General features: G+C 44.9%; 1 protein-coding gene across 3 annotated transcripts in view; it reads right to left on the reverse strand.

Moving 5' to 3' along the window:
• The window catches only part of FLT3 (fms related receptor tyrosine kinase 3), a 469,875-nt gene that overhangs the window by 141,418 nt on the left and 305,748 nt on the right, over positions 1-22,709 (reverse strand). For all 3 annotated transcript variants that reach the window (XR_013599399.1, XM_078655995.1, XM_078655994.1), the window contains exon 10: positions 4,559-4,665. Coding sequence is in view for 2 of the 3 variants with exons in the window: in XM_078655995.1 (XP_078512121.1) it covers positions 4,559-4,665 (107 nt within the window). In the remaining variant the exon portion in view is untranslated. The remainder of the gene's footprint in view (positions 1-4,558; positions 4,666-22,709) is intronic.

Below are 22,709 nucleotides of genomic sequence, written 5' to 3' on the forward strand. Positions count from 1 at the left end.
TATTTTTTTACCCTAACGAATGAGGTTCCAGGTACTAATATTGGCTTGGGGAGTGGGGGCTGCATGCAGCCCCTTCCCCATCAAAAACAAAGGGTCCCTGGGGTCAATAGTGGCTTGTGGGGGGGCTATGAGATCCCCTCCCCTGGCGAAAGGCAGGGCCGAATTGACTACCGGGAAGTTTGAAATGCTGCCGAGCTGGGGGCTGATTTCACTGCGGTGGGGCTGATTTTGTTCATGGAGACCTGCGTGTGCTTCGAAATAATTAAAGCAAAACGAATTCCGTTTAGCACACGCAGGTCTACTCTCCATGAACGAAATCAGCCCCCAGCTCAGCAGCATTCCAAACTGCCCGGTAGCCAGTCCAGCCCTGGCGGAAGGTAAGCTGCTCGCAGGGGTCGCTCTCATTGCCTGTTTCATGTCACTCAAAACCCCTCAGTGAAAAATTACCCGTAATTCACTATTACCCATCAATAATTCTATATATTTCAAGGCCTTCCGTGAAACATGTAACAATGTCACAACTGTCTTTTCATTGACGTCATTGCGACTTCATTTTCATATTGAAAAGGATTGTGGAATGCACAAAACATAAATGTTATCCATATTTTTTAACTAATTCTCTGGTTCACTTGAATTGAATTTGCATGTTTCTAACCATAGCACCTTAAAAAAACGTTATTTCTACAATGTGCAGGAAGATTTATAGTAGGTGACCACATGGCAATCAACAAGCTTTGACAATTGCTTTGTTTTAAGTTCTTGTACCACAAATGGATTTTAAAGATTTTTAGGGGCTGTTGTGCAGAGAAACTGAGGATTTTACCAGTGTTATCTAAAAGCAATCCTGGTGAGGGTAAATCTGCATCACTTTAGGAGAGTGTCAGGCTTTGCTTTTGTGTGATGTGAACCCCAAATTTTTATTCCACCCCAATATTTAGATCACCCAAAGATTTACTGCCGGTATCTTGGCTCCAGCACCCTTGTTCCAGCAATAAGAATACCACCCTCCTCAGCATACGTCCCACCAAAATAGCAAAGTAATAAAATAATGACTGGGGCCACTAAATAAATGAGTTCTAGATCAATCAAAAGTTAAAGATTTCTGTTACAAGGTCTCAAAATAGGCAATACAGAAAAACTGGAATGCCATTAAGGCTCAGTTACACAGTACACTATCAGAAATCAAAATTATTCTAAGTCCCAATAAACAGCAAAAATCATAAGTAGAATGGACAACATCTCTTTAGTAAAAGGAAACCCTCTGAATAAATGGACAGCACCTCTAGTAGATTAGGAAAGGTCTCTGCATCACCCCCAAAACCAGGCATTTCTATACATATTTCATGAATAGGTAATAAGCAAAAAATGCAAATTCAGTTCCGCACAACTATTGATAACACATATGGAGCAGACTGATGCATGTCACAATAATAATGACAACACTAACCCATTTCTAAGGCAGAGGAAATCTTCCCTTAGCTACTACGGAAACAGCGCAGTCTGGTGGCGTACAACACAATGCAAAACATTTTCAAACAAAGACTCATACACCAGTGTTATAGCAGGCCTACATTGGAACTTCCACCAATGTCCTACAGAAGCAAGTTTAATTCACATTACACAGTCTCTAAGGAAAATATCCAATTGTGTCACTGTGTCCAGTGCTCTGCGAAGACTTGGTGGGGAAGAAGACATGCATGGGAACATTGTTTGGGAGGGATAATGAGCAGAACACGTTGAACAGAACACGAGAAATAGCATCCAGTTTAATAAAATGGTGTCATTGCAAAAATATGGCATAACTAATATACATTAATAAATGCACTTCTAAACTTATAAATAAAATTGTTTCAAGTGCAACATTAATACTTCATTGGTTATGACTATATTCATCATAAAAATCATTAGTACTGAAAAATCATTTGTGAACCAACATTGCACATTCAGAAAAAGCTCTAACATTTCACATACCAGACAAGTTTTGGAATATTCGCAAATTTAGAGCCCATCCCCCAGATACATCAAGCATCCATTTTGCGATTCCTTATTAGCGAAAAATAAGGAATCGCTAATAAGGAATAGCAAAATGGTATGCAAGAAGAAATCACTTTAAAAATAGCGATTTCTTAAAATTCCTTAATTGCGATTCGCAAATTGCGAGTCGCAATTAAGGAATACCTCTCCATTCATTTCTATGGGCCTAGAGATTGATCTGTGCACATATGCCCTTAGGGCATGTGTGTGCGCAACATGAAACTTTGAAAAATGCACCTTAGTGCATTTTTCAAAGTTTTTGCAAATTACCATGAAGTTGTACTTCATGGTAATTTGTGTGCCCTATTAGCGAAATCGCTATTTTTTAAACTTCAATGCATTGCATTTAAGGAATCTCAAGTGGAGATTCCTTAAATGCAAGTAATAGCAATTTAGCGAATTCTCTATTTGCGATTTTTGCATTTGGGATGATGCATCCCAAATGCAAAAATACCGGTCCCAAAGGGGCAGATTCTAAGAATCTGCCCCTTTGCGAGCGGTTTTTAGCTTCATGCATCTGGGCCCATGACATTTTAACAAATTAATATATATGCACATGATTCTATAAAAATATCGTATTTGTCCTCATTTTTTAAATAAGTCTCTGGGGACAACCCCTGATTCCAAAGAAACCCCAGTGAGAAAGGCAGACTTGATCACTGCACGACAGGTCAGATGTAATGATCAACCATGATACAGAATGCTAGATTTTATTCAGTGTACTTGTCCAGCAGGATCTGCACCCTGATTAAGAGTTAAGGTGTTATTTATCGCACATGATAAAGAACAACACCACAGGATACAATATTTATTGTGTACAACAAATAACACCTATTACTAGTTTGTGGGAAATAACATGCACATTTAGTTTTTTTGACGCATCAAAATCTTCATGGTATGGTAAATACCGTACAGTTTACCCTGTTAAATTTCAGCAGGTTGTATAATTATAGGATGCGTTAAATAAAACAAAACTTGTAATTTCGACACAAGCATAAATAGGGGTTTAAGCACAGGTCAGAATAAACAACCCATTCAGAATCAGGCTCTAAGCTAAAAATGATAAGACCCCTTCACACACTTGAGGGCTTGGCCCTCAAATGGCTACAGAACTTTCTGACGGACAGATTCCAAACTGTCGTCATGGGTCCTATGAGTCTGAGAAAATACCACTGGACAAGGGCGTCCCCCAGGGCTCCTGCCTTAGCCCTACTCTTTTTAACATCTATATGGCACCTTTGGCTAAGGTGGTGGAAGCCCTGGGGTTCGAAACTATTTTGTATGCCGATGACACCCAGCTGCTGTTTAACATCGGCCCAAACCTGGAGGCCGATAGACTCCGCTTTACTACAGGAATCCTCGAAATTTCAAACTGGATGACTAACAACTGTCTACAGTTGAATCCTGTTAAGACAGAAGTCATGCTTCTAGGGAAGGCTGCAGCAGCTTGGTCCAAAGACTGGTGGCCTACGCAGTTGGGCCCCTCTCCTATGCCAAAACAGTGTGTCACTAATCTCGGCATTAAGATAAATCATTCTCTTTCAATGCAGGACCACGTAACAGCGGTCTCAGGGGCCTGCTATTATAGGCTAAGACTATTGCGGAAAATCTTCCCTTTCATTCCTATGGAGCACCGCAGAACGTTGACCCAAGCTATGGTTATTAGCCGCTTGGATTACGGAAATGCCCTACTAGCAGAAGTTGGTGTAACATCTTTAAATAAACTGCAGGTAATCCAAAACATGGCGGCCAGGCTGGTCCTGAACATGCCGGCGGGCTCCCCCTCGCTGCCATTGTTAAGAAACCTACATTGGCTACCTATAAAACAAAGATCCTTTTTTAAAGTTTGTTGTCTGACATTTAACGCACTTCAGGGTCAGGGTCCAATATATTTGCAAAATAAACTGAAAAAACATGTCCCGATCCGTCCATTGAGGTCTAGCTCACGTCAGTTACTGCATTTACCCCGTATCAGACTTCATAGGTCAGGGGGCAAGGCTTTTTCTTACCTGGCCCCCAAATACTGGAATAGCCTCCCAAAATCCCTGCGAGAGATTCCATCTTACCGAGTATTCAGGAAACATCTAAAGGCATTCCTGTATTAAGGTTCCCTCCAGTCTAGCTGTTCCTTCGCTGGTGTTACTCTGAGTAAAGCGCCGAGATGCCCCACGGTGATTCGAGCGCTATACAAGAATGCCTAACATAACATAACATAACACACGCAGGATCCCCCTTACTGCCTTTAACGGTACATGTTGCCTGAGGGATAGTAGGATCACTATAGACTTTGGGCAATGTCCATGCAAGAAGCAGGTCTGGCTAGAAGCGAAAGTGGAAGTGGGCGTTGTAGGTGGTGGGAGTGAGAGGGGGCATTCTAAGAAATCATGGTCACAGGCACATTAGTTTTACAAACTAATCACTGAATTGGAATGACAAATAGTTTTCTAATTGAATACTTATTTACTTTAAGAATGTAATTGTAACAAGAGCAATGCAACTCATCGAATGGTGCTGTTAGACTTACGCTTCACGAACAGCGTATACTTCTTCTGCACGTGCTCATCCTCGTTTGCTGCATAGAATATGTACTCTCCAGACTGATATGAATGATGGCAGAACTTTGAAGAAAAGCTGTTAAAGATAATGGAAAAAATGATACCAGTATGTGGAATAGATTTTACTTTAAAATGTAATACCAAATCCCCAAATAATATGCATATTACCACACTAACTGAAACGTATAAGGGAAAAGCTTTCTTGTCAATGGGACTTGCGATGACTGTGGAACACATCACAAGTGTTAAGGGCACCCCTCCCAGAAATGTCATTTGTGGACTATTTTCATTGAGCTGAACCAATATGTTCCTAATCTGTGGAAAAAATGAACTCTTAATGCATGCCCTAAACATTGTGGGGCTGATTACTATGTCGGTGGGTCCAACACGGACAGCTTCTCAGTGTCAGAACCACCGACCTCTGCCCCTGAGGTCCACCCACCGCATAACGATGCAGTGGGGGGAGGCATCGGGTAAAGGGACTGGCCGCAGCACTTCCTACAGGCTCAAGGAGCCCATCAGTGCGTCGGAAAGACACCATAATTCCCTAATGACAGTGGCTCTACCGTCAGGATTATGAAGTCATTTTCCGACAGCCTTTCCATGTCGGAAAGGCCGACATGGAAAGGCTGTCAGAAAATGACTTTGGGGGGCCCTAGCAGGACCCCTTCCTCCTGGCCCTCTGCTATTGGGCCTGTGCCCCCTAAACATCCTGCACCATGTGTACAGTGCCTGTCACACAATGCAGGGATGTTTACAAACATCCATTTCACTATGGCAGCTTGTGCTGCGGGCCTTTTCCACCCGCCGAGCAAGCTGCCATATTGAAATGGATGTTTTTGACCCCCATATGGGCGATGGCATCCAAATTGCGAGGTCGGAATCGCCCACCTATGGTCGGGCGGTTCCAGACGGATACAGTGTTGCGCCCATCATCCTAATTAACCCCTCAATTTCTCTTTCTGTGCCATGTCACTGGATACAAGTAAAACAAGAAATAACCCTTTGAACAGAGGTCAAGCACTGATATACAACATCATGGATTTTGCTGGATAAAATATTTCGTCCTTATCTGAATGGTGTGGCAACTGTATGATGTTATCTCAATATTTAATTACATAAATGTGATAAATTACAGTCTTAAATCCATCACTACCCATCACGATGTACTCTAAAATTCTAAGCTCCAGTTTATGTGCACTATACAAAAAAAACAAGTACAAATCTGAAACAAGATTTGGAAAATTACATTTGCTCTACTGTGAACATGAATATATTTAATTGCACTTTTAGGAGAAGGTCCCTTTCAATGAATGCCTCAGTGTGGTAAATGCTCGTCAATGAGATATAGGGACATCTGCAAGCACAACCGTAGTTGCAGGAGAGAGGGGGATGGGTGGACCGGGACTTTGTTGATGGGTGGCCCCCTCAAACGCACTTTTCAGCATTCAAAGCTGGAAGGTCTAATTGGTGTTCAAAAGCAACTGCAATCAGAGCAAGAACAAGTGTTCTCTTTTTATTACGAAAATCTAGAAAAGCAAACCATTCTATTACTTCATGCTGCAAGTATAAATAAATAAAAAAGGGGGTTAGGCCCATTGGACAGGACCCAGGTAGGCCTTTTATAAATGCAACAAGGTGAAAACCTGGTATCCTAATTAATTATGACTTATTTTTTACAACAACCACACTATATTCTTTTAGTGATTGGGTTATTTATTCACCCTATTTTTCTCAACTCTTTTTTTATGTGAAAGGACCTCATATCCTTTTAGTGGAACACATATAAAGTAACATATACATATTTACACAGATGACAATTTACATAACATGTATCACAATATACAATACCAACGCTTTTTGCAAACACCAATTTGACATTATTTCACATCAACATAAATACATCACAAAACCAATGTGCCATATGCACTCCAAAATGACACCATTAGATTTGCTTAGACGGTTTTATAATTCAGTTCAATGTCGATTATGCGGGTGAGTCATAATTTACACGCGGAAATATGAGATGATTAAAGGGCTTGATAGTCTTGCAACACTGGTGAAACGGTACACTAACTACAATACCCAGAAGCCCAATCACTAAAAGAATATAGTGAGGTTGTTGGAAAAAATAAGTCATAATTAATTAGGATACCAGGTTTTATCCTTGTTGCATTTATAAAAGGCCTTACCTGGATCCTGTCCAATGGGCCTAACCCTTTGTTTAATTTAATTATAGAGCGGGTATTGACTCGCGGGGGTATAGAGACTGAGAGTGATAAAAAAGTAGTGAGCACAGTATTCTCTGGTAGTGGTTTTGTGAATCACCTGAGTAGGATGTCAGAAAAGGATACCCTGTCCTTTACAGAGGAACATATTCAAAGTTTAGTCTCGGCCCCTTCACACTTTTCGTCAGTCACTCTGAGTACTCAAGCTAAACAACAAAGTGAGGTTGATAGTTTAACACAGTTAAATAAGAAATACATTAGAACACATTAGTTGCATGGTCATTTCCTTCTGCAGCATCTAAAAGGATGCATAGTCCTGTGGGGATTGCAAGTTAAGAACACCCCGGTCATCTTTGTAGATGATCCTGAATATAAGAAAGGATTCACCTGCATAAGCACGAAATGCAGTAGGGAACTCATGGTCCATATCATAGATACAGCACAAAGATTATGTAAAAAAGAACTTGATGAGTTAGAGAAATTAACACAGGATTTAAAAAACAATCATTCTGACAGCGAGGCGAAGGCATTGCTTGAGAAAATTGAGAAGGAGTTATTGGTTTTTAAAGATAATACGATCAGTTGCAAAACGTCGAAGTTTGAGAAAGATAGTAAAGCATTTAGCCTAGAACACGCTTATCCCTATCTAAAGGAAGATTATTATACTTCCACAGAGTCACATAGAGCACTGACGTATCACCAAGGCCGTTCACGAAATAGATTTATGACCTTTTCTGAAACCTCTTCTTCTGAGTCTTCTAGTGATTCAGATCCACGACCTGGGCCACAGAAGAGACTGAATACTTTTTTAGACAAAGGTGAGCAGAAAGGAAAGGTACGATTCAAACAACAACCTTGGGAAATGCGAACCAGGAGACAGTATTACAAGTCCTGAAAAAAAAGTTCCATAGTTAACCTGTCCCAAAACATTTTTATCTAAAAGTGAAGAGTCAGCACTTGAATTGGGATTAAAGTTTGTTCCAAATAGGGCAACTGATTTTACTAAATTAAAAATGGAAACTATCGAGTTTTGTCGAAAAATACGCCTCAAGGGTACAAAGGCAAAACAGAGGTAACAGGGCTTGACAATAAATCCAAATTCATCCCACCTCATATGGCATCCCAAAAGAGATTATTGCATATGAGCAGGCTGTTATGTCCTCAGTGATACAGCTAAAAAAACGAAAGAAATATTTGAAAAGAAACATTACGTTAAATCAACAGAAGGCTTCTTCAGACACATGTAAGGATATAGACGCTCTATATCAACCTCTCCGTAGATAGGTGTGCAACGCCACACGCCGAGGAGCCATGTTGAAGGTATAGATGTTACATAGATTCGTAACTATTGAGGGGGATTACCACTGTATTACCTACTGTTGGGGAGAAAAAAGAAAACCGTGAATGTCAACAATATGACGATTATAGGTATGTTCCTCCTTGTATGTACATTCATGAATAAAGCTTTTTATAAAAAAAAAATCAACAGAAGGCTCTTTGTGATCTAAAAAATGACACTTCGGTAATAATTAAACAGGCAGATAAAGGGGGAGCCCTTGTGATCTGGCCTTGTGAGATGTTCATGAAAGAAGGAACAACTCAAGTGATGAACCAAGAATGTTACCGAATGATAGAGAATGATCCCACTGCAGCTATACAAGGGCAGATTGCAGGGATTCTCAAAGAAGGTCTTGAACAAGGAATGCTGGGCCCTAGGGATTTTGAATCTCTATCTAAAAAATACCCTAGGGTCCAGTAATTTATTTCCTTCCCAAGATTCATAAAAGATTGATTGAACCACCGGGACGTCCAATCGTCTCTGGATGTGATTCTGTTCTAGAGCCTATATCTAAATACGTAGATATATTTCTAAAGCTATTTCTTGTGGAAGTACAGTCATATTTGAGGGACACAACTGATTTTATCAGGAAAATTGAAGGAGTTGAGTTTGATGAGGTTGATCAGTGGATGGTCAATCAACCAATCAATCAATCAATCAATCAATCAATCAATCAATCAATCATAACACTTGTATAGCGCACTACTCACCCGGGAGGGTCTCAAGGCGCTTGGGGGAGGGGGGTTGCTACTGCTCGAACAGCCAGGTCTTGAGTTGTCTCCTGAAGGCGAGATGGTCCTGGGTCAGCCGAAGGTGGATGGGGAGGGAGTTCCATGTCTTGGCAGCCAGGTAGGAGAAGGATCTTCCTCCGGCGGTGGCTCTCCGGATACGTGGTACTGTGGCAAGGGCAAGGCAGGTGGACCGTAGCTGGCGGGTGGGCGTGTAGAAGGTCAGGCGGTCGTTGAGGTACTTGGGGCCCAGGTCGTGGAGAGACTTGTGTGCGTGGGTGAGGAGCCGGAATGTGATCCTCTTGTTGACGGGGAGCCAGTGCAGGTCTTTCAGGTGGCCGGAGATGTGGCTGCGTCGGGGGATGTCCAGGATGAGTCGGGCGGTTGCGTTGTGGATGCGTTGGAGTTTTTTCTGTAGCTTGGCTGTGGTTCCGGCGTAGAGGGTGTTTTCGTAGTCCAGTCGGCTGGTGACGAGGGCCTGGGTGACCGTCTTCCTGGTTTCGGTCGGGATCCATCGGAAGATCTTTCGGAGCATACGCAGGGTGTTGAAGCACGATGAGGAGACGGCGTTGACTTGTCTGGTCATCGAGAGGGAAGAGTCCAGTATGAAGCCCAGGTTGCGTGCATGGTCGGTTGGCTTGGGTGCGGTGCCCAGGGCGGGGGGCCACCAGGAGTCGTCCCAGGCGGAGGGCGATGGTCCCAGGATGAGGACTTCCGTCTTGTCTGAGTTCAGTTTCAGGCGGCTGTTCTTCATCCACTCAGCGACGTCTTTCATCCCTTCGTGTAGGCAGGTTCTGGCGGTGTCGGGGTCTCTGGTGAGGGAGAGGATCAGCTGGGTGTCATCAGCGTAGGAGATGATGTTGAGGTTGTGTTGGCGTGCGATGGCTGCAAGAGGTCTCATTTAGACGTTGAAGAGGGTGAGGCTGAGTGAAGATCCTTGCGGAACGCCGCAGATGACTTCGGTAGCCTCGGATCGAAACGGGGGGAGGCGGACTCTCTGTGTTCTTCCGGCGAGGAACGAGGTGATCCACTCCAGTGCCTTCTCTTGGATGCCGATGTTGCTGAGGCGTTGAACTAGGGTGCGGTGGCAGACAGTGTCGAACGCTGCGGAGAGGTCCAGGAGGATGAGGGCAGCAGTTTCCCCGTTGTCGAGCAGGGCTCGGATGTCGTCGGTGGCTGCGATGAGGGCGGTCTCGGTGCTGTGGTTGGCTCTGAAACCGGACTGGGAGGGGTCGAGGGATCCGTTCGTCTCGAGGAAGGTGGCCAGCTGTCTGTTGACGATCTTCTCGATGACTTTAGCAGGAAAAGGGAGGAGCGAGATGGGGCGGAAGTTTTTGAGGTCGGTGGGGTCCGCTGTTGGTTTCTTCAGTAGGGCGCTGAGCTCGGCGTGCTTCCAGCTTTCCGGGAAGGTGGCGGTGTCGAAGGAGGTGTTGATGATGTTCTGGAGTTGGGGTGCGATGGTGGAGTCGGCCTTGTTGAAGACGTGGTGTGGGCAGGGGTCGGTCGGTGATCCGGAATGGATGGTGTTCATCGTACGGGCTGCGTCCTCGGTGGTCACCGTGGTCCAGGTGCGGAGGGTGGTGGTGGGGGGCGTTGGTTCGACGGTGGGGTGCGTGGATGGTGCGCTGAAGCTGTTGTGGATGTCGGCGATCTTGTGGTGGAAGAATGAGGCGAGGGAGTCGCAGAGGTCTTGTGACGGAGTGATGTCGTTGTTGCCGGTGCTGGGGCTGGAGAACTCCTTGACGATGCTGAAGAGTTCCTTGCTGTCGTGGGCATTGTTGTCCAATCGTTCCTTCAGGGATTTCTTCTTGGTGGTGCGGATAAGCTGGTGGTGCTTGCGGGTGGCGTGTTTGAGGGCGGTCATGTTGTCGGTGGTCTGGTCGAGGAGCCAGGCTTTCTCGAGGGTGCGGCAGGTTTTCTTGGAGTCCTTGAGTTCGTTGGTGAACCAGGATGCCTTCTTGCTTCTGGGTCTTCTGGGAGGGTTCTTCAGTGGTGCAAGGTCGTCGGCGCAGGCGGCCAGCCACTGTGTGAGGTTGCAGGCTGCTTCGTTGGGGTCCGTTGTGCTGGCGGGTGGGTTCTGGCTGAGGGAGGCGGTGAGCTGCTCGGTGGTGATCTTACTCCAGCTTCTGTGGGGAACCTGAAGCGGGTGGTGGTGGGTCGTGGTTCTTCTGAAGCTGAAGTGGACGCAGCTGTGGTCGGTCCAGTGGAGTCCGGTTGAGTGGCTGAAGGTGATGTGCTTGCTGGATGAGAAGACGGGGTCAAGCGTGTGGCCGGCGTAGTGGGTGGGGGTGTTGACCAGTTGCTTGAGTCCGAGGTTGGCGAGGTTGTCCAGTAGGGCGGCGGTGTTGCGGTCCTTGTTGTTCTCCAGGTGGAGGTTGAGGTCTCCTAGGAGGATGTAGTCAGCGGAGGGGAGGGCTTGCGGGCTGATGAAGTCCGTGATGTCTTCGCTGAATTGTGTGCGTGGTCCCGGGGGTCTGTAGACGAGGGTGCCTCTGAGGGTCGTCTTTGGGTCGGTGTGAATCTGGAAGTGGAGATGCTCGGCTGCAGCGAAGGTGTCGTTGGAGTCGTTCGTGATGCGGATGGTGTTCCTGTGGACGATGGCGATGCCTCCTCCGGTATGGTTGACGCGGTCCCTCCTGATGATCTTGTACCCGTCCGGGATGGCGATGGCGATGTCGGGGGCTGAGGAGACATTCATCCAGGTTTCCGCGAGGAAGGCGACGTCTGGTGATGTTGCGTCGAGGAGGTTCCAGAGTTCCACGGCGTGTCTGTGGACCGAGCGGGTGTTGAGCAGGACGCACTTGAGGTGGTTGCTGCTGGTGCTTGGCTTGGCGGGTGCGGTGCAGGTTAGGAGGCAGGTGAATTTGCAGGCTTTGCAGGTAAAGGGTCCGTGGATGCGTCTCGGGGTGGCTCGGCAGCAGGTATTGAGTGCGTTGAGGGCGGCGGCGTCGTAGGTCCGTCGGGTCATCTTGCATCGGTGGGGGACAGGGGTCCTGGCGCTGGGCGCAGTACAGGCGCGGACGGGCGCAGACCGGCTTGCCTTTGGCGTGCCTTCGGCGCACAATCGGAGTGCCCGCTGCGCGTCAACGCTGCGCGGACGAGGGGGCGACATAAGAAGGAGCCGGGAGGGAGGAGCAGCTGGGTGGCGGGAGCGGGGCGGCGAATGGGAAGGAGGGGGGCGGGGCCGCCGGGTGGCAGTGGCGGGAAGGAGGGCAGCGGGCGGCTCAGCGGCGGCTGGGTCGCCCTGTGGAGAAGCGCGAGGAGGGAAAAAAACAAGGAACACAAGGGAGCAAAAATGAAGGTAGCAAGGGCATAGCAGATCGTAGTTAGCAAGGGTACAGCACAAAAACGAGGGCAGCAAAGGGCACAGCAGGGAAAAAACGAGGAAAGCGAGGGAGCAAAATGAAGGTGGCAAGGGCACAGCAGAACGTAGTCAGCAAGGGCACAGCAAAAAAACGAGGGAAGCAAAAGGGCACAGCAGACGGAGGCAGTAGCAGGGGTGTGTGGGGGCGACCTCGCCTGGTTACAGGCTCAGCGGTCGCTCTGACCTTTGATGTCACCTCCCTGTACACTCAGATACCACAGAATGAAGCACTTGAGGTCATCGAGTTGTATTTAGAAAAAAGACCAAGACCCCATAGAGTTTCTACCGAGTTCATACTCAGCCTCGCAGAGGTAGCCCTCAAAAGGAATTACTTTAAGTTTGACAATGCCTTTTACCTGTAAACGAAGGGGACCGCCATGGGATGTCCTTTTGCCCCGGAGATGGCGGTCCTCTTCATGGCCCAGTATGAGGCCAAATTCATTTTTGATAACAATCCCTTCTCAAACAATATCAGACAGTGGCTTTGTTATATTGACGATGTCTGGTGCCTGTGGTCCGGCCCAGTTGAGACTTTAGATAGTTTCTTCGGGTGGTTGATCTCCAGGCATCATGACATCAAATTCAGTTACACTAAGAGTAAGACCAAATTGACATTTTTGATGTGGATGTTGTCCCAAAGGAGAATGTACTCACAGTGGCATTACACCAAAACGAAACTGACAAGAACACGATCTTACATTACAATAGCGCACATCCAAAGAGCTTAAAGGAAAATCTTTCTTATGGCCAACTACTACTTATCCGTAGAAATTGTTTGACTAAAAATGATTTTGATATAAATGCGGGTAATTTTTGTGATCGGATGGTAGCAAGAAGATACCCAAAGAAAATGTTGAAACATGCTAAGAAGCGTGCGTGGTTCACACCATGTGAAACATTGTTACAGAAAAGAATAAAACCACCATTACATAGATTGGTATGTGTCTCAACCTTTGGGTCAGATACAAACAAATGTAAACAAATTGTGCTACGAAATTGGCATTTATTGGAAAATCTGGAATGCCTTTTCCACTGGCCTTTATTCGCGATGAAAAAGAACAGGAGTATAGGCCAAGAGATTGTGAGGTCAGACATTTTTCCAAAAGAAATTAAAAAAGATTTACGAAGCCAGTGGGGCATGAAGCCTGTGGAAGGCCATCATAAGTGCGGAAATTGTATTGCTTGTGAATCTACGATAGAGGGCACTGAGTTTGTACATAGAGAGGTGAAATGGAAGCACACGATGTTTACTAATTGCAAATCCAAAAACGTTGTGTATGCTATAGTATGACCTTGTGCTAAAATTTACATAGGTAAGACAAATCAACAAATTAATCAGCGGATAACACAACAGAGATCCAGAATTAGAAAGAAGGTGATCACTGCCCCTATGGTGGATCACTTTATGAAGGCTGAGCATTCGGAACGCAATTTCAAATGGACCTTGTTGGTCGGATTGGATTTATCTAAAAGAATGGCAGACGTGGAGTCTGTATTGTTGGCAAAAGAAGCATATTTAATCATGAGATTTAATAGTGTTCATTCACGATAAAATTAAATGTCAGAAGTATCAAGAATATAATGTATCGATTTGTAAAGTCGAAACAAAATCCCAGGAGTGTTGCATGCAACTCTTTCATGTATTTAACAATGTGAAATTGTTCACAGCTATATTTAATTCACCATGAGTTAAGTTTTTTTTTAAGGTTTCTGTTTGGTAAACTGCAACTGCCATAAGCCTGGGTAAATGTGAGGCAAAATTGGGAGAATCCAGCCTTATAGCGGTTTGTTTTCATGTTTTTATTTTTTTTTTATTTTTTACATGTTCTGCGCTAACGAGTATATCGAGATATTTATGTCGATTATGTAGGTGAGTCATAATTTACATGCGGAAATATGAGATGATTGAAGGGCTTTATAGTCTTACAACACAGGTGAAACAGTACACTAACTAAAATACCCAGAAGCCCGGGTGTGCTGTGGTACTAAAACCGGAAGATCACAGCTGATAGAGACGTTCACCTTGAATTCACTCGGGAGCGAGAGGTGATACGGCAGCTTAGTTACGAAAAAGAGAGTAAGGTAAAGACTGGGGAGACTTTAGACTAATAATGGACTTAGTATAGATATCTGAGTACGGTCTAAACATGACTTGCCTTGTCTTGTTATTTGTTTAAATAGAACGAGACTGCATTATTGAGAAGCAGACGACTAACGAATATTGTCGTGGAAACGTTACGGCGTAAAGATATACGAAGGTATGTCATTTTTCTCGCTACATCCGTAACAGCAAGCACATTCAAATAGTGTATAAGCTGTAGATCACACTCTGATAAAAAGGGTGTTAATTCCCTCAACAGATTCGTATTGATTCCACGTCCGAGTTAAAGTAAATCCGCCCGAATATATGAACCATCTTCATAAGGACATATAAAGGTATGTTGTTTACAAAACAGTCCCATAGGATTTAAACAAAGAAGTCTCCCTTGTGTTTTTTAAATGGAGTTTTTTAATGGAACTTTATTGTTCACATAGGGTTAAGAACATTGGTCCCATTTCCAAGTTGAGAGAGAAGTATGGTCACTAAGAAATTGTTCAGGACATTGGCAGGTATGATCACACATGTATATAAAGGGTAAAGGAAACAGTAAAAAGGGTCTAGGCTAATGAGTGTTCATGTATTTGTATTATAGATTATTCCAATGTGTTGTGATTAAGAAGCCCTGATGAGAGCCCATTGAGAACTTGTGTGGCTTGAAATGCGTCGGCAATTGCTATTAAGTTGGCAAATGTGGATAAAATATCAAAGGAAACTTAATTGATTCAGGAAATAATTTGGACTGAATTATAAAAACGTCTAAGGAAATCTAATGGTGTCATTTTGGAGTGCATATGGCACATTGGTTCTGTGATGTATTTATGTTGATGTGAAATAACATTACATTGATGTTTGTAAAAAGTGTTGGTATTGTATATTGTGATAAATAATATGTAAACTGTCATGTATGTAAATATGTATATCTTACTTTCTATGTGCTCCACTAAACGGATATGAGGTCCTTTCACATAAAAAAAGAGTAGAGAAAATAGGGTGAATAAATAACTCAATCACTAAGAGAATATAGTGTGGTTGTTGTAAAAAATAAGTCATAATTAATTAGGATACCAGATTTTCCCCTTGTTGCAAGTATAAATAAAGCTTCCCTTGCAAGGCCTGGTGTCAGAATGGTCTTGAAATAGGGACTTATACATGCCAATATAGTAATGTAACTTGAACAAGTGAAGAAATCCTGTCATTAAAATTAAAATGCACAAAGAACTATTGATGGACAGAATGCAGAACAATGTCATACATTCAACCCAGTACAGAGATCTGGGCTGAAATCCATCTTTTTTGCTCACCATGCCATTCTAGTTTTGACCCAGCCATATGCAAATCAGTCTTGACCCTGCGCCCAATGGGAACAGTCCAGCCCGAACTGCCAGGCCAGGTCCTCCCTGGACTGGAAACAAGCATCATAGGACCGGTTTCGGGGTTTCACCCCTCTTCAGCCAGGATAGCTTGATTCCAGTGGCAGGGAGAGCACGGGACTCACGTCTGAGCATACCCGTCCCAATCGGGATGACAAATGCAAAAATAACTTTTGATGGACAGAATGCAGAACAATGTCATACATTCACCCCAGAACAAAGATCTGGGCCTATATCCATTGTTTTTTTGCTCACTATGCCATTCCAGTTTGGACCCAGCCATATGCAAATCAGTCTTGACCCTGCACTCAATGGGAACAGTCCAGCCCAAACTGCCAGGCTAGATCCTCCCTGGACTGGAAACAAGCCCAGCCCGAACTGCCAGGCCAGGACCTCCATGGACTGGAAACAAGCAACCTAGGACCGGTTTCTGGGTTTCACTCCTCTTCAGCCAGGATAGCTTGATTCCAGTGGCATGGAGAGCACGGGACTCACGTCTGAGCATACCCATACCAATCGGGGTGACAAATGCAAAAAGAACTATTTATGGACAGTATGAAGAACAATGTCATACATTCACCCCAGTACAGAGATCTGGGCCTAAAACCATTGTTTTTTTGCTCACCATGCCATTCCAGTTTGGACCCAGCCATATGCAAATCAGTCTTGACCCTGCGCCCAATGGGAACAGTCCAGCTCGAACTGCTAGGCCAGGTCCTCCCTGGACTGGAAACAAGCCTCCTAGTACCTGTTTTGGGGTTTCAACCCTCTTCAGCCAGGATAGCTTGATTTCAGTGGCATGGAGAGCACGGGACTCACGTCTGAGCATACCCGTCCCAATGGGGCTGATGAATGCAAAAAGAACTATTGATGGACAGAATGCAGAGCAATGTCATACATTCACCCCAGTGCAGAGATCTGGGCCCAAATCCATTGTTTTTTTGCTAACCATGCCATTCCAGTTTGGACCCAGCCATATGCAAATCAGTCTTGACCCTGCGCCCAATGGGAACAGTCCAGCCCGAACTGCCAGGCCAGGTCCACCCTGGATTTGAAACAAGCCCAGCCCGAACTGCCAGGCCAGGTCCTCCCTGGACTGGAAACAAGCCCAGTCCGAACTGCCAGGCCAGTTCCTCCCAGGACTGGAAACAAGCATCCTAGGACCGGTTCTGGGGTTTCACCCCACTTCAGCCAGGATAGCTTGATTCCAGTGGCATGGAGAGCATGGGACTCACATCCGAGCATACACGTCCCAATCGGGGTGACAAAAGTAAAAAGAACTATTGATGGACAGAATGCAGAACAATGTCATACATTCACCCCAGGACAGAGATCTGGGACGAAATCTATCTTTTTTTTGCTCACCATGCCATTACAGTTTGAATCCAGCCATATGCAAATCAGTCTTGACCCTGCGCCCAATGGGAAAACTCCATCCCGAACTGCCAGGCCAGGTCCTCCCTGGACTGGAAACAAGCATCCTAGGACCGGTTTCGGGGTTTCACCCCTCTTAAGCCAGGATAGCTTGATTTCAGTGGCATGGAGAGCACAGGACTCACGTCTGAGCATACCCGTCCCAATCGGGGTGACAAATGCAAAAAAAACTTTTGATGGACAGAATGCAGAATAATGTCATACATTCACCCCAGAACAAAGATCTGGGCCTAAATCCATTGTTTTTTTGCTCACCATGCCATTCCAGTTTGGATCCAGCCATATGCAAATCAGTCTTGACCCTGCGCTCAATGGGTACAATCCAGCCCGAACTGCCAGGCCAGGTCCTCCCTGGAGTGGAAACAAGCCCAGCCCAAACTGCCAGGCCAGGTCCTCCAAGGACTGGAAACAAGCAACCTAGGACCGGTCTCTGGGTTTCACCCCTCTTCAGCCAGGATAGCTTGATTCTAGTGGCATGGAGAGCACGGGACTCACATATCAGCATACCCGTCCCAATCGGGGTGACAAATGCAAAAAGAACTATTGATGGACAGAATTCAGGACAATGTCATACATTCACCCCAGGACAAAGATCTGGACCTAAATCCATCATTTTTTTGCTCACCATTCCAGTTTGGACCCAGCCATATTCAAATCAGTCTTGAACGTGCTCCCTCTAGGAACTGTCCAGCCCAAACTGCCAGGCCCTCCCTGAACTGGAAACAAGCATCCTAGGACCTGTTTCGGGGTTTCACCCCTCTTCAGCCAGGATAGCTTGATTTCAGTGGCATGGAGAGCACAGGCCTCACGTCTGAGCATACCCGTCCCAATCGGGGTGAAAAATGCAAAAAGAACTATTGATGGAAAGAATGCAGAACAATGTCATACATTCACCCCAGTACAGAGATCTGGGCCTAAATCCATCGTTTTCTGCTCACCATGACATTCCATTTTGGACGCAGCCATATGCAAATCAGTCTTGACCCTGCGCCCAATGGGAACAGTCCAGCCCGAACTGCCAGGCCATGTCCTCCCTGGACTTGAAACAAGCATCCTAGGACCGGTTTCGGGGTTACACCCCTCTTCAGCCAGGAGTGGCATGGAGAGCACAGGCCACACTTCTAAGCATACCCGTCTGATTTGCATTTGGCTATGTCTGAACTGGGGTGGCGGAGTGAGATAAAGAATAATGATGGATTAAACCCAGACCAGTTGACTGGGGGTGAGTGCTTGCAATGTTCAACACTCCGTCCATCATCTCCGTTGGTTTTGCTTTGTTCGCCCTAAGTTGGCAGGGTATGCACAGACGTGGGTCCCTTGCTCACTTTGGCACTGGATTCAAGCTAGCCGGGCTGATGACGGCTGATTAGTCAGAAACTGGTCCCAGGATGCTTGTTTCCAGTCCAGGGAAGACATGGCTTGGCAGTTCGGGCTGGACTGTTCCCATGAGGCACAGGGTCAGACTGATTTGCATATGGCCATGTCTGAACTGGGGTGGCGGAATGAGCAAAAGAATGATGATGGATTAAACCCAGATCAGTTGACTTGGGGTGAGTGCTTGCAATGTTCAACACTCCGTCCATCATCCCCTTTGGTTTTGCATTAAAATAAAAATAACACTGTTTACACACTTGTTCCAACTTTATTCATGAGTACTTTAATTGCATTAAAATAATTGAAGAACACATTAGAAACGAGCAATAACTTTGTGGGTGTTCACCCCATCCTCAATGGCCACTCCTGTAACCCTAAATTGGATTCTACGATAGAGAATGTATACAGTTTTCATATTGTTGATTCATAACAACAGAAAGAATTTGCAATGTAAATTGTTTTTTTGCCTATCTGCTGACCCTGAACATGTTTTTTACAAAATGTCTGGAATACACACATACGGTTTGGAAAACAGGTTGAAGTAAATTTCGTTGTACGTGTCAGTAACTTACACAAGTTTGTTCCTACACGAGAATGGTATGTCTGCAGAACTTGGATAATTCTGGAAAATGGGCATGGCTAACACTCTTGTGACAGCATAACTTCTAAATAGTGTAGTTTACACCCAATATTGTAATAGTGGCCCACCATGATCCTTTGATACTTCAAAAGCGTCACTCACTTTCCCTCATTATAATAGAGTATGTATCCCATAACTTGCATTGCAGTGTCCACAAATGCAGAAATTTAACTGAATATATTGAAATATATTGGTGAATATTAGCCCTTTAGCAGAATGCAAGATTAGAGCTCTCATATTCTGCTCAACTATGTGTATGCTATGAGGAGAGGTGACTATCAGTCACATAACATCTGCCTCCTGTTAAGAAGTGACTGTGTGGTCTCATCACAAGAACTGACACCCTATTGGGAAGTGATGATGCTGTCCCAAGGAGAACAGCAGCCTACCTACAGGTACTATCCAAGAGCATTTTAGCAGACCTGTGGAAAAACGGTAGTACAAACCATGGTAGTATAGGAACTCTAGTAAGATAGTGTGGTACCGTTCATAAAAGGTTTGTAAGCCCTACTGAAAACTAGCGGGGTAGTCTGCCTTATTGAGGCGTACATGACATTCCACAAACTCCACACATCTGGGCTGGCCTACAGGTTGCACATTCAAATGCTGACAATCCCTTTGAGTTTTATAAATCTGATTTTTATACTGGGGAATAGTAAAGTCTGTTATTTACGGAACTTAGAAACAACAAAGACTGTGGTGTGTGTGGTCAATGGCTGGTACAAATATATTATTATTGTACAAAGATTAGCAGCCCTGGTGAGGATTGTTAATGGTTTGTATTGATGTAAATGCTGATAGTGTGCCACTGTTGTTAGAGTGATGGAAGCACTACTGAGAGCTGCTGGTATTGTTGATGGAATTTATAGTTGCCCTTCTAAGAATTAGTGTACCCTCATAATAAGTTTGTAATATTTTTCTGGTGATAAACACTCAATGCCATTAGTAAAATGATATATGGGATAAAGTGACTCCTGCCGTATATGATAAGGATATTGAAAGTCACAGAGGAATTCAATGATCATACAGAAGAACAAGGCTGAAGAACAAGTTCCTTTACAAGGTCATGGAACTCTGAGGTGACTTGCAATATCTTTATCATGTACGGCAGGGGTTAGTTTATATCTTATAATACATGGTCACACCAGTACCTTTCCCACTAACCATTTAAATCCTTGGTGTGTGGCCCAGTTGGCCAAGATGGCAGAGGGGCTGTTCTGAGCTCCTGTCCGTCTCTACTGATGTAAATTTGTTTGGGGCGCTGGTGTTCCCAAATGCATCGGTGCGGGGCATAGTGAGATCCCCTACTGGGCAGTCGGTGGCGGTGGTGTGTGGGCACCAGTAGCTCGGGGGAGGAGAGAGACCCGAGCCACATCACGGGCAGGCCTTGTGAGCAATATGGAGGCCTTAAGCATTGGAGCGGGACGCCAAGTACCATGTGGACAGCAACAGCAGCACTCTCACGGCCTGACAATTGCTCCCTCTGAGGCCGGCTGTCGGGAGCACGGGCCGCTTGGTCATCTTTAACTAGCAGAACAACGGTGCCAATACTGATATGGATAGTTCAAATGAACCAATAGCCATCCAACACTAGAAAAGAAATTCAAGAGTGGGAACTACTACTAAATAGCATTTTATTCGAAGATTTTTTAAAGAATTAGTTTCAAAATTTAATACATAGTACAAAGAATATTTATATAGCAAACACGTGGGACATTAAAACATTAACAGTACACTCAATCTTTCATTCAATTGTTCAAGCATATCTCAAACATCCATATCACATACACACGCTCAGAGGAGAAGAAATTGTGTAATATATATATACAATTAAAGAAAAGAGAAAAAAGTGAAGAAACACAAAGCAAAAAACAACCGGGTCTGCAAATGATTTCCAAAACTAATACAACACACTATTTTTTCATAGTACATTCCTGTGTGACTAGCAGATTAATCAAAACTCATTAGAAATTAATCCTGCAGGGTAATGTACAAAATGGAGCTCTGGGTTCAGCTACTTGAATGCCCGGATGCTCTCGCAGACCAGTAACAGCGGGGCCTACGCGTTTCGAATCCCACTGCAATTGTTGGGGATTCTCTTCAGGGCCTTCTAAATTCTCAATCGTGAGGGGTCCGAGACGAGTACTTAGAGGAGCGGTTTATTATAGCTAGGTCTGATCTTTTTTAAACATGTATGCATATTGATTCCACGTGTTCCCATAAACTGATGTCAAAGTTCTAGTGCATGGCAAACAAGGAGGCTGCCCCTAACACTGCATAGTTTCGTCTCGGGGCTGATGGCCAAGTGGACGACAGTGATGGATGAGTAACAAGGTCTTAACGGTCTATAAAACTTGAGAGCCAAGGGATGGTTGAGTCGGTTATTCCGCACAATGAAGACGATAGTGGGCACGGTCTTATTCGGTCGACATACTTCAGGGTACGGTAAGACAACTCTCTTGTGACGTTCTAACAGGAGCACGGAAACGTCGAGTGTTTAAAAGTGAGCCGTACTCTTATGTGCACAAGCGCCTCGAGCTAGATCCTGGCGTGGGCGTTCGACGAACTTAGTATCCCGGGCATCCACACGGACCGATGGCGTTTGATTCAGCACTTCCCTCTCGCGCATGGCGTTTGATTCAGCACTTCTCTCTCGCGCATGCGCGAGAGAGAAGTGCTGAATCAAACGCCATCGGTCCGTGTGGACGCCCGGGATACTAAGTTCGTCGAATGCCCGCGCCAGGATCTAGCTCGAGGCGCTTGTGCACATAAGAGTACGGGTCACTTTTAAACACTCGACGTTTCCGTGCTCCTGTTAGAACGTCACGAGAGAGTTGTATTACCGTACCCTGAAGTATGTCGACCGAATAAGACCGTGCCCACTATCGTCTTCATTGTGCGGAATAACCGACTCAACCATCCCTTGGCTCTCAAGTTTTATAGACCGTTAAGACCTTGTTACTCATCCATCCCTGTCGTCCACTTGGCCATCAGCCCCGAGACGAAACTATGCAGTGCTAGGGGCAGCCTCCTTGTTTGCCGTGCGCTAGAACTTTGACATCAGTTTATGGGAACACGTGGAATCAATATGCATACATGCTGTTTTTTAAAAAAGATCAGACCTAGCTATAATAAACTGCTCCTCTAAGTACTCATCTAGGACCCCTCACGATTGAGAATTTAGAAGGCCCTGAAGAGAATCCCCAACGATTGCAGTGGGATTCGAAACGCATAGGCCCCGCTGTTACTGGTCTGCGAAAGCATCCGGGCATTCAAGTAGCTGAACCCGGAGCTCCATTTTGTACATTAACCTTCAGGATTAATTTCCAATGAGTTTTGATTAATCTGCCAGTCACACAGGAATGTAATATGAAAAAATAGTGTGTTGTATTAGTTTTGGAAATCATTTGCAGACCCGGTTGTTTTTTGCTTTGTGTTTCTTCACTTTTTTCTCTTTTCTTTAATTGTATATATATTACACAATTTCTTCTCCTCTGAGCGTGTGTATGTGATATGGATGTTTGAGATATGCTTGAACAATT

The sequence above is a fragment of the Lissotriton helveticus genome, chromosome 8, assembly GCF_964261635.1.
Source record: "Lissotriton helveticus chromosome 8, aLisHel1.1, whole genome shotgun sequence".
Lineage (NCBI taxonomy): Eukaryota > Metazoa > Chordata > Amphibia > Caudata > Salamandridae > Lissotriton > Lissotriton helveticus.